At 53.7% G+C, this 13781-nt stretch overlaps 1 protein-coding gene across 2 annotated transcripts in view; it reads right to left on the bottom strand.

The window, feature by feature from the left end:
• CACNA1S (calcium voltage-gated channel subunit alpha1 S) overlaps positions 1-13781 on the bottom strand; it is a 50373-nt gene that overhangs the window by 29579 nt on the left and 7013 nt on the right. Inside the window, exons 3-7 of one of the 2 annotated variants that reach the window (XM_054181347.1) lie at positions 8492-8631; positions 7806-7939; positions 7059-7211; positions 6575-6780; positions 5867-5970 (exon numbers count right to left, since the gene is read on the bottom strand). In XM_054181347.1, the coding sequence (XP_054037322.1) occupies positions 5867-5970; positions 6575-6780; positions 7059-7211; positions 7806-7939; positions 8492-8631 (737 nt within the window). The remainder of the gene's footprint in view (positions 1-5866; positions 5971-6574; positions 6781-7058; positions 7212-7805; positions 7940-8491; positions 8632-13781) is intronic. The other variant, XM_054181348.1, reaches the window with a different exon arrangement.

The raw sequence follows: 13781 nt of genomic DNA, 5'->3' as shown, positions 1-13781 counted from the left end.
GAGATACCAGAACCCTGTGCAAGGCAGTTCTTGTAGAAAGATAAAAGTCTGAAATACCCTACCACCTAGTGCTACCACTAGACTGCTCTAGTGACTTTCTTCTGTCTTGGCCCTGTTCCATGATGCAAGATCATGGAGGATCATCACCTGATGATCCCAGGCAGGCAGGGTTTCTTCCCCACTACTGGCTGCTCCTTGGGAGCTCCTTGATGCAGGATGCTGTGGTTGGACAAGCCAACTAACGCTAGACATCAGAGGCTGTGGAGTTCTCCAGCCCTGCTAAGGATTAGAGCAAGTGGGGTCTCACTCACGTGGGGGGCAGAAAGCTGCTCCAAGGTCTCCACCCTGTGAATGGAGATGATGAGTGTGATCCACTTGCACGCATTGGATTGAAATGTACAAAAAAGACCCTGAGCCTACACAGAACTGAGGAGAAAGGCCTCCCCCTCACTCCCCGGGACAACACATACTTCCCAGCAACAAAATCAGGATGCTGGCACCTCCCCACAGCACTGCATAGTAGGTTGAGCATTGCACCAGAGATACTTTGTGCATAGCAGCTTTAACTGCACTACTATGGGAATAAGCACTAATTGAGTCATTTGGCACAGAAGTGTTATGAACACTGTAACCAGACTGATGACAGCTCGTTGTTGTATTTGGAGGAGACTGTTGAAGCATTAATTACAGAATCACAGAATGATAGGGGTCGGAAGGGATCTCTTGACATCATCTAGTCCAACCCCCTGCCGGAGCAGGGTCACCCAGAGCAGGTGGCACAGGAACGCGTCCAGGTGGGTTTGGAATGTCTCCAGAGATGGAGACTCCCCCACCTCTCTGGGCAGCCCCTTCCAGCTCTGCCACCCTCACAGGAAAGAAGTTCCTCCTCATGTTTAGGTAGAACTTCCCATGGTCAAGGTTGGGCCTGTTACCCCTTGTCCTGTCCCTGGGCACCAATGAAAAGAGCCTGGCCCCATCCTCCTGACACCCACCCTTTAAGTATTTATAAGCATTGACAAGATCCCCCCTCAGTCGTCTTTTTTCCAGACTGAAGAGACCCAAATCCCTCAGCCTTTCTTCATAAAAGAGATGTTCCAATCCCCTCAGCATCTTGGTAACCCTTTGCTGTCCCCTCTCCAGCAGTTCCTTGTCCTCCATGATCCAGGGAGCCCAGAACTGGACACAGTACTCCAGGTGCGGCCTCACCAGGGCAGAGCAGAGGGGGAGGATGACCTCCCTCCACCTGCTGGCCACACTCTTCTTGATGCACCCCAGGATGCCATTGGCCTTCTTGGCCACAAGGGCACACTGCTGGCTCATGGGCACCCTGTTGTCCCCCAGGACTCCCAGGTCTCTCTCCACCGAGCTGCTCTCCAGCAGATCACCCCCAACCTGTCCTGGTGCAGGGGGTTATTCCTCCCCAAGTGCAGCACCCTACACTTGCCCTTATTGAATTTCATAAGGTTTCTCTCTGCCCAGATCTCCAGCCTCTCCAGGTCTCTCTGGATGGCAGCACAGCCTTCTGCTGTGTCAGCCACCCCCCCCAGCTTTGTGTCATCAGCAAACTTGCTGAGAGTGCACTCCATCCCCTCATCCAGGTCATTGATGAATATATTGAACAGGACTGGACCCAGTACTGACCCCCGGGGAACACCACTCGTCACTGACCTCCAATGAGACTCTGTGCCCCTGATCATGACCCTCTGAGCTCTGTCTTTCAACCAGTTTTCTATCCACCCTACCACCCATTCATCTAACCCACACTTCCTAAGCTTCCTGATGACCATGTGGAAAGCCTTGCTGAAGTCAAGGTAGACCACATCCACTGCCCTTCCCTCGTCTATCCATCCAGTCATTCCATCATAGAAGGCTATCAGATTAGTCAGACATGATTTCCCCATGGTGAATCCATGTTGAGTACTTCTGATAGCTTTCTTTTCCTTCACATGCCTTGAGTTGACGCCCAGAATGAGCTGTTCCATCATCTTTCCAGGGATGGAGGTGAGGCTGACCGGCCTGTAGTTCCCCAGGTCTTCCTTCTTGCCCTTTTTGAAGACTGGAGTGACATTGGCTTTCCTCTAGTCCTCAGGCACCTCGCCTGTTCTCCAGGACCTTTCAAAGATGATGGCGAGCGGCCCAGCAATGACTCCCACCAGCTCCCTCAGCACTCTTGGGTGCATCCCATCAGGACCCATGGCCTTGTGGATATCCAATTGACTTAATTGATCTCTAACTTGATCCTCCTCAACCAAGGGGAAGTCTTCCTTCATCCAGACTTTCTCTGTTACCTCCAAAGTCTGGGACTCCTGAGGGCTGGCCCGAGCAGTAAAGACCAAAGCAAAGAAGGCATTCAGTAACTCCACCTTCTCCGCATCCTCTGTCACCATGGCTCCTGTCTCATTCAACAGCCAGCCCACATTTTCTCTAGTTTTCCTTTTGCCTCCGATATACTTGAAGAAGCCCTTCCTGTTGACCTGGACATCTCTTGCCAGGTTTAATTCAAGGAGGCCTTGGCTTTCCTTGTTTCATCCCTGCATACTCTGAAGGCATTCTTGTAATCTTCCCAAGTGATCAGTCCCTTCTTCCGTGTGCTGTGAACTTCCTTCTTCCACTTGAGCTTTTTCAGAAGCTCCCTGCTTAACCATGCAGGTCTCCTGCGTCCCTTGGCCGATTTCTTCCTCTTAGGGATGCACAGATCCTGAGCTTGGAGAAAGTGGTATTTGAATACCAACCAGCTCTCTTGAGCCCTGCCAACTTCTAGAGCCCTAGCCCACGGGATCTCTCCAAGCAGTTTCCTGAAGAGGTCAAAGTTAGCCCTCCTGAAGTCCAAGGTTGCAATCCTACTTGTTGTTTTGTGCATACTACCCATGATCCTGAACTCATATTCTCATGATCACTACAGCCAAGGCTGCCCCCAACCTCAATGTCCTCCACCAGTCCCTCCTTATTTGTCAGTACCACGTCCAGTAGTGCACCTCTCCTTGTTGGCTCCTGCACCACCTGTGTCAAAAAGTTGTCATCAATACACTGGAGAAACCTCCTGGACTGTGCGTGCCTGGCAGTGTAGCCTTCCCAGCAGATATCAGGGTGATTGAAGACCCCCACGAGAACCAAGGCCTGTGATTGCGAGGCTACTTTCCGCTGTCTGTAGAAAGCCTCATCAGCTTCCCCATCCTGATCAGGTGGCCTGTAATAAACACCCACAACAGTGTCCCTCATATTAGCCTGCCCCTTAATCCTTACCCATAAGATCTCAACTCTCTCTTGATCTGATCCCAGGGAGAGCTTGATACATTCCAGTTGCTCTCTCACATAAAGAACAACTCCACCACCTCACCTCGCTGGCCTGTCTTTCCTGAAAAGGACGTAGCCATCCATGACAGTGTTCCAGTCACGTGAGCTGTCCCACCACATCTCAGTAATTGCAATGAGATCGTGGCCCTGCGACCGCGCACAGATCTCCAGCTCTTCCTGCTTATTCCCCATGCTGCGTGCATTGGTGCGTAAGCATTTCAGAGAAGGAGTCGTGTGTGTAGTTTTCACCCCTGAGGGGTGGTAGGCCTTCTGGTTCTCAAAAATACTGGCATGCTCTCCCGCAAGTGCTGAGCTACTACACCCAAGCACTTCACCGGCAAGCTCAGTAGCATCTCCCCCGTGCTTTGAATCTAGTTTAAAGATCTCTCAATGAGCCCTGATAACTCTTGTCCTAGAACCCTTTTCCCCCTGCAAGATAAGCTATTCCTGCCTGTTACCAGCAGGCCTGGCATCTTGTAAATCAGGCCATGGGCAAAGAACCCAAAGTCCTGCCAGCAGCACCAGGCTCGAAGACAGGCATTGATCTGCTAGCTCCTCCTATTTGCCCCCTCATCATTCCCCACAACTGGGGGGACAGAGGAGAACACAACTTGTGCTCCGTATCCCTTGACAAGTTGTCCCAAGGCCACGAAATCTCTCTTCATTGCCCTCAGACTTCTCACTACCTCGTCGCTGCCTACCTGAAAGATCAAAAGTGGGTAATAATCTGAGGGACGTGTAGATAGGGATGTGTAGATAGGGGCAGGGATCAGAATGAAGCCCCCATAATCCAAAGGAAGAGATGGTGAGGGACCTGCTCCAACACCTGGACATACACAAGTCTATGGGGCCAGATGGGATCCACCCGACGGTACTGAGGGAGCTGGCATAAGTGCTCCCCGAGCCACTTTCCATCATTTACCAGCAGCCCTGGCAAACCGGGGAGCTCCCAGTTGAATGGCATCTAGCAAATGTGACAAGAAGGGCCAGAAGGATGATCCAGGGAACTACAGGCCTGTCAGTCTGACCTTGGTGCCTGGGAAGGTCATGGAACAGATCATCCTGAGTACCATTACGTGGCACAGGAAGGACAACCAGGCGATCAGGCTCAGCCAGCATGGGTTCATGAAAGGCAGGCCCTGCTTGACCAACCTGATCTATGACAAAGTGACCTGCTTGGTGGATGAGGGAAAGGCTGCGGATGTTATTTACCTGGACTTTAGTAAGGGCTTTGATACAGTTTCCCACACCATCCTCCTGGAGAAACTGGCTGCCCATGGCTTGGATGGGAGTACTCTCTGCTGGGTAAAAAACTGGCTGAAGGGCCAGGCCCAGAGAGTGGTGGGGAATGGAGTTAAATACAGTTAGCAGCTGGTCATGAGTGGTGTGCCCCAGAGCTCAGTATTGGGGCCAGTTCTCTTTAATATTTTTATAAATGGTCTGGACAAGGGGACTGAGAGCACCCTCAGTCAGTGTGCAGACGACACTGAGTCGGGTGGGAGTGTCAACCTGCTGGAGGGTAGAAAGGCATTGCAGAGGGATGTGGACAGGCTGGATCGATGGGCCGAGGCCAATGGTGTGAGATTCAACGTGGCCAAGTGCCGGGTCCTGCACTTGGGTCACAACAGCCCCAGGCAGGGTTACAAGCTTGGGGCAGAGCGGCTGGAGAGCTGCCTGGCGGAAAAGCACCTGGGGGTGTTGGTCGACAACCGGCTGAATATGAGCCAGCAGTGTGCCCAGGTGGCCAAGAAGGCCAACAGCATCCTGGCCTGTGTCGGGAACGGCGTGGTGAGTAGGACTACGGAAGTGATGGTCCCCCCGTACCCGGCACTGGTGAGGCCCCGCCTCGAGTGCTGTGTCCAGTTTTGGGCCCCTCACCACAAAACAGACACTGAGATGCTGGAGCGAGTCCAGAGAAGGGCAATGGAGCTGGTGAGGGGGCTGGAGAATTAGTCTCATGAGGAGCAGCTGAGGGAGCTGGGGATGTTCAGCCTGGAGAAAAGGACCCTGAGGGGAGACCTTCTGGCTCTGCAACTCCCTGAAAGGAGGGGGTAGCCAGGGGGGGTCAGTCTCTTCTCCCAAGGAACAGGCGATGGGACAAGAGGAAATGGCCTCAAGTTGCTCCAGGGGAGGTTTAGACTGGATATTAGGAAAAATTTTTACACTGAAAGGGTTATTAAGCATTGGAACAGGCTGCCCAGGGAAGTGGCTGAGGCACCATCCCTGGAGGTATTTAAAAGATGGGTAGACATAGCACTTAGAGATATAGTTTAGTGATGGTTTTTGTCAGAGTTAGGTTGATGGTTGCACTAGATGATCTGAAAGGTCCCTTTCAACCTGGGCAATGCTATGATCCTATGATGCTAAAACCTCAGACAGTCATGGACACTAACACAAAAAGTAACTCAAGGCTCAGGGTTTCTAAGCATGCAAAAAAAGTGAGAAGAGTGGGAGAGGAAAAGGAATGGAGACTTTTCCAGGCTTTCTTCTTGTACAGTTAAAACCAGCCAGTGTCCACACTCCGCTCACTCACTGATCTGCTGGCAAGGAGAAAGCACAGGGTGGCACTTACCCACTGAGCACCCCCAGCACCAGGTTGAGAACGAAGAAGGAGCCAAGCAAGATAAGGCTGACGAAGTAGATCCAGGGCCATTCATTCCCAATGGCATCATTTACCTGGCAAGGAGAGAGGCAGAGGAAGCATCTGGAACACACTGTCTGCTGTCTGTCTCCCTGTAAGGCCCCCTCCACAGCCTCTGGGTGCTTTGCCCCCTCTAAAGTGAGTGCTTGGGATGGTAGCAGATAAACCTGACTCTGAGACTTGGCTCCTTATGACTCTGCATATGGTTTTAGTGGAGGTAAAGCCAGACCCAAGCATTTTGGGAGCAGATTTAAACATCCACCCCATGTTTAAGCCTCCACAAGACAGTCTCACAAGGACTGCAAAACATGGGGTTTTGCTGGAGAAGTATCCACCAGCCAGCCATTGCTGTGCCTGGCCTGTAAGCCTTCACAAAGGTGGGAGCCGGAGCACCCACCTATCTACCTGGAAAGGAAGGACAGCTTGGGCAGTGCCTGCAGAGGTACAGTAGACATGCCTGGTGCACTATGGGATGTACATCACAGTATGAAGCTTGGTGGGGGCAGGATGTCTTTCACTGTTGGGGAGACCTAGCTCTGCTATGAGGTCCTGTGTCCTGGAGATAATTCTCCCCTGTGAAGCAGGACCAGTAATCACCTCTGCCGAGCTGGGCACAAGGCCCAAGCTGCTGGAGCCTACCCAGTAAAGGACTTCGGTCCAGCCCTCCATAGTGATGCACTGATAGACAGTCAGCATGGCAAAGCCAAGGTTATCAAAGTGAGTGATGCCGTTGTTGGGTCCCGGCCAGCCACTTCGGCACTCAGTGCCATTGATGGTGCAGTGTCGCCCGTGGCCAGAGCTGGTGCATGGGGCTGGCTTCTCCAATGCCACCGTGGCAATGACATCTGTGGGGGAAAGCCGTGGTGTGAGCACTAGATCAGGGCAAGTGGAGCAGGTCCCAGCACCTCCCAGCCTCCTGCAGAAGCCTTTCCCCTTGCATCACCTCCTCCTACCACGTACCATCACCAAGCTGCGTGCTGTACCAAACATCCTTCGGTCCCGCCACATTCCCAGGCCTGACACTGGCAAGACCAGACTTTCTGCTACCCACAGAAGCTCTGTGGTCCCCACAGCAGCCACATAGAGACATGTCTGCCGTATCGCCCCCCCGCCACAGCCCCACCTGTCCCAAGGTAGTAGCAGGTCTTGTGCATCTTGCCCTTGAAGAGCTCTTGCCCGACAATGGCATAGATGATGATCATGAAGAGAACCAGTAGGGCGATGTGGAGCAGGGGCACCATGGCCTTGATGATGGAGTTCAGGACGACTTGAAGGCCTGCACCAAGAAGGGAGAGGAGATCAAACACTTCCTAAACAACTTTGGGTGCACCTTGCACTCCTGCCAGCCCCTCTGACAAGCAGCCTCTGAAATGTCCCCTGCCAAGGGAAGAGGGGCATAGGTGGGTTGGGACTGAAATCTCTGAAGCAAGAAATCCTTTCTCTACCCACCATGCGAGCATGTGGAAGACCCCAGCAGAGCCAGGCACCAGGCAGTGCTGGAGGCTTCCTCATGCCCCTCTCTTTGTTTTGTTTCTCTCATCCTGGCTGTACTCGTATGACTTATGGGAGAAGGAGATCCCTGCCCTGAGAAACTAGAGTGAGGTCCTGGCCCCTTTCACACTGGCCACCCAAAGGTGCTGACACTGAGCCATGGAGGGATTCCAGCCTGTGTGCTGACATGCAGATCCCCGGTGTTGACAACTGCAAGCTGTAGGGACGAGCAAGAACCTGTGGCTCCTCCACACCCACCTTGTGGCTGGGCATGACACAGCAGCAACAAGAAGCCTGACGCGTGGCCCCCACCCTCACCAGGCACAGGGATTCAATCCACCTGCCAGCCCTTCATGCTGGCAGGGCACCTAGCACCCACTCGGCACTCCGGACACCAGGCGCAGGGGTCTCAGCACACGAAATGCTCGCAGAGCCTTCACGTCGAAGCCGCCTTTTCCCCCTGAAGTCCCTCCCTGCTTCGCATTGACCTGCTCCAGGGTCATGGTGATAAGCCTGAAAGAGCCAGGGCACAGAGCAGGGAAGAAAGAGGGAGAAGCAGAAAGAAGGACAGGGAGAAAGAGAAGGGCATGAGGATGGAGACCAAGAAATCTGTGCTCTGCAGGTAGGAAAGTGAGGGATGGGACTCTGCGAGCTGTGCTCAGCCTGACACAGGGGACAGCTCTTCCAATTCCAACTCCTGGGCGCACTTGTGGCTGCACAACCCTCCACCTTCACTGCTGAGCAGCCGGGGGCCCTCCCACCCCCTGGTGCCCAGTGGACCCAATCCCTGTGCGCCAAACCCTGGAGGACCCCATGCCACTCCCTTTCTCCAAGGACAAGGAGACCTAAGAGCTGTTAAGGAGTCAGACAGGAAGAAAAAGGAGTTAGAGAGGATCCCAGGGGATGTCAGGGCATGAAAAAGGGGCCCATGGGAGAAGACCATGAACTGAGTCTACGAGTTGGCCCCAAACCCACTGCAGTCACTAGAAGAATCGATGCAGCTCATGGACTATGGAGCAGGTCTGGCACAAGATGAGCACCAGCAGCTTCCCCTCCTTGCATTACCCTAGGGACACGATGGAGAAGTCGAGGACATTCCAGCCGTTTCGGAGATAGGCATCCGTATGGAAAAGAAACCCGTAGGCAATTATCTTGAGCATCGCCTCAATGGCAAAGAAGATCAGGAAGGCGTATTCGATCTTCTCCTGGGGATTGGAAAGGCAAGCAGGAGAGGATGCTCCATTAGAGCAGACTGTCGCCTCCCTTGGCATCACCACCGCGCACAGCTCTTCCCCGCGTGTCTCTGGATCAGCCCCTGCTGTCAACCCATCTGTGATCTCCCCCACACTCCAGGCAGCACTGTGGCTACCCTGGGCATGAAGGGGTGATATGCTGAGCCACCACATGCCACTCTCTGGCCTGCAGCATGATCCTCTGCATCCCTTCAATGGCATGCTGCCAGGATCATGTCCCGGGGCTATGGGCACCTCTTCTAACAAACTACACCAGCAAAGCCACCACTTCCCAACCCAGCACCCAAAGATGCCTGGCCCAGGGCACTGCACATCTCTGGTTCTCCTCCCTGCTGCCTCATCCTCCCATTCTCCCATAGCCTTCCTCCTGCAGGCAGCACTGACTCCTCCTCATCCTCTCCAGCTGAGGGCTTCCTTGGTCTGTCCTGGAGACACCACACAGTCACCGTGGGACAAGCCAGCTGCATTGTGGCTGCCCTCGTGCCCTGGGCTCCCAGGGAAGTGAGGCCTTGGGCTCAAGACCTCTTGCCTAATGCCAGACATCTGCCTGGCAGTGAGCTGCTAGAAGCTGACCCGGGGGCTCTACTGGGCAGAGGTGTTGCACCCACTCTGAGGTGGGACCTGGCACCCCAATGCAGGGGCTCGGCACAGCCCTGCAGCCACAGGGCCCAGAAGAGCTCGTCTTTCCCCAGAGTGCAGCCAAGAGCTGCCTGTGCCCACCTGCTTCTGCCTGTCACTGCAATCACTGCCCTTGCTGCTCATGACCCTTTCCAGACTTGGATTAAAATCCCGCTGAAGCAGCCAGATGGACGGGGCTATTTATGTTTCTGGTTTTCCACGGCCCCCCTTCTCCATCTGCACCCCAAGAGGGCAAGGAGTATCCCTGCTTGGGCTCTGCAGGGAATTGCACCCAGAAAGGTAGAAATGCCTCTCTGAGACCAAACTGGGAGCGGGTCCCCACTGGTGAAGGCTGCAGTGCTGCGCGCACACCTTCCTCCCAGGGTCCTTCTGGCTTGCCAAATGGAAAATGCTGTCCATTGAAGAAACCAGGGCCAGAGCTCAGACAGAAGCATTGCTTGCTCAGTTACCACATCCAAAAGCAGTGGTCTTGCCAAGCATCCCTGTATGACTGTCACTCATACAAGCACCAGTTCCTTGTTGGATCTGAGGGCAGCAATGGTAAGAGCAGAGAGCTAAGCATTGCAATTATTGATGTTATCAGGGCTCTGTCTTCAAGCTTTTAGCTAAGGCAACTCAACACCATTCACCTTGCCCCCTTATTAGTGACAGATTCCCCCTACTCTATCCCCAAAACCTGAACTTGCAATCCTTGACATGTAAGTACAACTGTTGTGAGGATCATTTCAGGTTCAGAGGGATGGCAGAGCCGCATCGGCAGACAGTGTTGTGGTGGGGTATCTCCCCTCCTGCAATGGAGCAGAAATGGGGGAGCCCACTGCAAGCTACAGCAGCCCTGCAGCTGCCAAGGCCCAGGCTGCTGAGTGTCAGGATCCAGCCTGGAGCCCCAGCATTGCAAAAGCTAATTCCTTGCCCTGCTTCATCCAGCAGGACAGAATCAGGCTCCAGGGTCTCTGATTAGCAGGGATCTCCCTCCAAAAACCCCCTGCCCAGAATCAAAAGGTGACCTTGGAGCTCCCTTTGAGAAGCCCAAACCAGAAGAACAGTGCTTCTCTCCAAGAATTCAGAGCTGGCTACTCACGGTGGGAGGCTGCTTAGGGAAGGATGGCAGGGCTGCCTGGCAGAGCTGGGACTGGGTGTATGAAGAGCCCAGCCTTCAAAAAGCCACTATAAAAAGATGTAGGTCTTTGCAACACGCTGGGCTGCTACACACACACGTGCTTCAACCACGCTAGGGACACAGTCACCTGGCCTGTGGGTGCTGAATGGGCTGCAGAGCAGCAGGAACAACAGTGTGCACCACACCGATGCGATGCAGTGAGAGACAGCTCCAGCCTTCTCAGCGATGTCAGCTCCCAGTCCCTATGGCCACACAGGGCTCTCCAGAAAGAGCCCCAGCTTCCCGTCCCTGGTGTCTCCTCCCAGGGAACAGGGGGATCAGGGCTTGGATAAAGCCTCTGAGCTGACCAAAGTGGGGGATAGATAGTGAGGGGACAGTGTGACCATAACACAACCAGACAGCTACCCCTGCTGCCCAGCAGAAGACATACTCGTGCAGTGGGAATCACAGCACTCACACCCCAAAGTGTCTCCTGCTTCCTGCCCTCCTCCACGCCCTCTGTTCCTGCTCCTGCACCATTCTCCCCTGCACCTCCCCTAGACCCTCTCAGTCCCAGTTAGGCCCTGGTCCCCTTTCCCCTGCAGCTCCAGCCCCCATCACCTCTGCTGTGTCACACCGCCCTTCGCTGCTAATCTAAGGGTGGCCCTTGCCATGGCTGAGGCAGTTGTCACAGATCACAGGAGGTTTGAGGCTGGCAGGGATCTCTGGAGATCACCAGGTCACACCCCTTGCTGCTCAAAGCAGGGCCAGCTTATTTGTCCATGCAGGATTTGAATGTCTCCAAAGACTCCATAACCCACCTGGGCATCCTGTGCCAGTGTATGACCACCCTCCCCAATAAAAACGTTTTTTCATATGTACACCAATGGGTTGACCAGGATGCATGCGTGGACTGCCTGCACCAGGACACGCAGGGCGGGGAGCTGCACTGCTGAAGTCTTTCATAAGGGCTTTTTAAACAGAAAACACCAATAAGGGTGCTCTCCAGAGGCTTGCGGCAACCATGCTTCGCAAAACAGTAGCTCTGTGTCTTTCTCCCATTCCCCTGAAGGTAGATGAGGCAAGCCCTGCAGATGTGAGAGGGAGAAGGGGACAGGACAGCTAATCCTTGTAGCTCAAGGGCAGCCTTGGACGCAGTGACCATGAAATGGTGGAGTTCAAGATGCTTAGGGCAGTGAGAAGGGAGCACGGTAAGCTTGCTACCCTGAATTTCAGCAGAGCAGACTTTGGCCTCTTCAGGGATCTGCTTGGTGGAATACACGCTGGAAGGAAGAGGGGACCAAGAAAGCTGGCGGGGGGCTGATCATCTTCTCTGGACTCGCTCCAACAGGTCCATGTCCTTCTTGTGCTGAGCTGGATGCAGTACTCCAGGTGGGGTCTCATCAGAGCAGAGTAGAAGGGAAGAATCACCTCCCTCGACCATGCTGGCTATGGGGTCCAGTACGGAATTCACGGGGACGCCATACTGGACCTCATAGTCACCAATGCAAGTGAGCTCACTGGGGATGTCAAGATTGGAGGCAGCCTGGGCTGCAGTGACCACGCACTGCTGGAGTTCACGGTCCTGAGGGATACGTGCCAGACAAGGAGCCTAGTCAGGACCCTGAATTTTAGGAAAGCCAACCTCCAGCTCTTCGAGGAGTTACTCAATAGGAGCCCCTGGGAAACTGCCCCCAGGGACAAGGGGGAAGAATAGAGCTGGCAGATCTTCAAGGATGCTTACCATAGAGCACAAGAGCTGTTGATCCCCAGGTGTAAGAAATCAAGTAAGAAAGGGAGGAGACCAGCATGGCTGAGCTGCGACCTGCTGGTCAAACTAAAAGGCAAGAAGGAACTGCACAGGCAGTTCAAGAAGCATCAGGTGTCCTGGGAAGAGTATAGGGATGCTGCCTGGTTATGTAGGGATGAAGTCAGGAAGGCCAAGGTGCGGAACTTGGCAAGGGATGCTAAAAATAACAAGAAGGGCTTCTACAGGTATGTCAACCAGAAAAGGAAGGTTAAAGGAAGCGTGCCCTCCCTGATGACCAAGAATGGCAAACTAATAACAACAGATGAGGAGAAGGCTGAGGTTCTCAACAACGTTTTTGCCTCAGTCTTCACTGACAGCCTCTCTCCTCACACCTCCTGCTTTGAAGGACTGCAAGACGGGGATCTGCGGGACCAAGTCCCTCCCACTGTAAGTGAAGACAAGGTTCGTGACCACCTGAGGAACCTGAATATACACAAGTCTACGGGACCTGATGAGATGCACCCCAGAGTCCTGAGGGAACTGGCTGATGTAGTTGCCAAGCCACTCTCCATGATATTTGAAAAGTCGTGGGAGTCAGGTGAAGTCCCTGGTGACTGGAAAAAGGGAAACATTGCACCCATTTTTTAAAAAGAGTAGAAAGGAGGACCCTGGGAACTACCACCCTGTCAGTCTCACCTCTCTGCCTGGGAGGATCATGGAACAGATCCTCCTAGAAGCTTTGCTAAAGCACATGGGGGACAGGGAGGCGATTCAAGAGAGCCAGCTTGGCTTCACCAGGGGCAAGTCCTGCCTGACCAACCTAGTGGCTTTCTACAACAGAGTGACTGCATCTGTGGACAAGGGAAGAGCTACAGATATCATCTGTCGGGACTTCTGCAAGGCCTTTGACATGGTCCCCCACAACATCCTTCTCTCTAAGTTGGAGAGATATGGATTTGATGGGTGGACTGTTTGGTTGCTAAGGAACTGGCTGGATGGTCGCATCCAGAGGGTGGTGGTCAATGGCTTGATGTCCAGATGGAGAGGGGTGACAAGTGGTGTACCTCAGGGACCCATACTGGGACCGGTGCTGTGCAATATCTTCATCAATGATTCAGACAGTGGGATCAAGTGCACCCTCAGCAAGTTTGCTGATGACACTAAGCTGAGTGGTACAGTCAACAGGACAGAGGGACAGGATGTCATCCAGAGGGACCTGCACGATCTACAGAGGTGGGCCCAAGCAAACCTTATGAAGTTCAACGAGGCCAAGTGCAAGGTCCTACACTTGAGTCAGGACAATCCTCATTATCAATACAGGCTGGGGGATGATGTGATAGAGAGCAGCCCTGCGGAAAAGGACTTGGGGGTGCTGGTGGATGAAAAGCTGGACATGAGCCAACAATGTGCGCTTGCAGCCCAGAAGGCCAATTGCATCCTGGGCTGCATCAAAAGAAGTGTGGCCAGCAGATCCAGAGGGGTGATTCTCCCCAACTACTCTGCTCTCAGGAGACCCCACCTGCAGTACTGTGTCCAGCTCTTGAGCCCTCAGCATGGGAAGGACATGGACCTGTTAGAGCGGGTCCAAAGGAGGGCCATGAAGATGATCAAAGG

This window comes from Rissa tridactyla, chromosome 21, assembly GCF_028500815.1.
Source record: "Rissa tridactyla isolate bRisTri1 chromosome 21, bRisTri1.patW.cur.20221130, whole genome shotgun sequence".
Classification (NCBI taxonomy): Eukaryota; Metazoa; Chordata; class Aves; order Charadriiformes; family Laridae; genus Rissa; species Rissa tridactyla.
The sequence above is the reverse complement of the archived record's forward strand: the minus strand, read 5'-3'. Positions and strand labels throughout refer to the sequence as shown.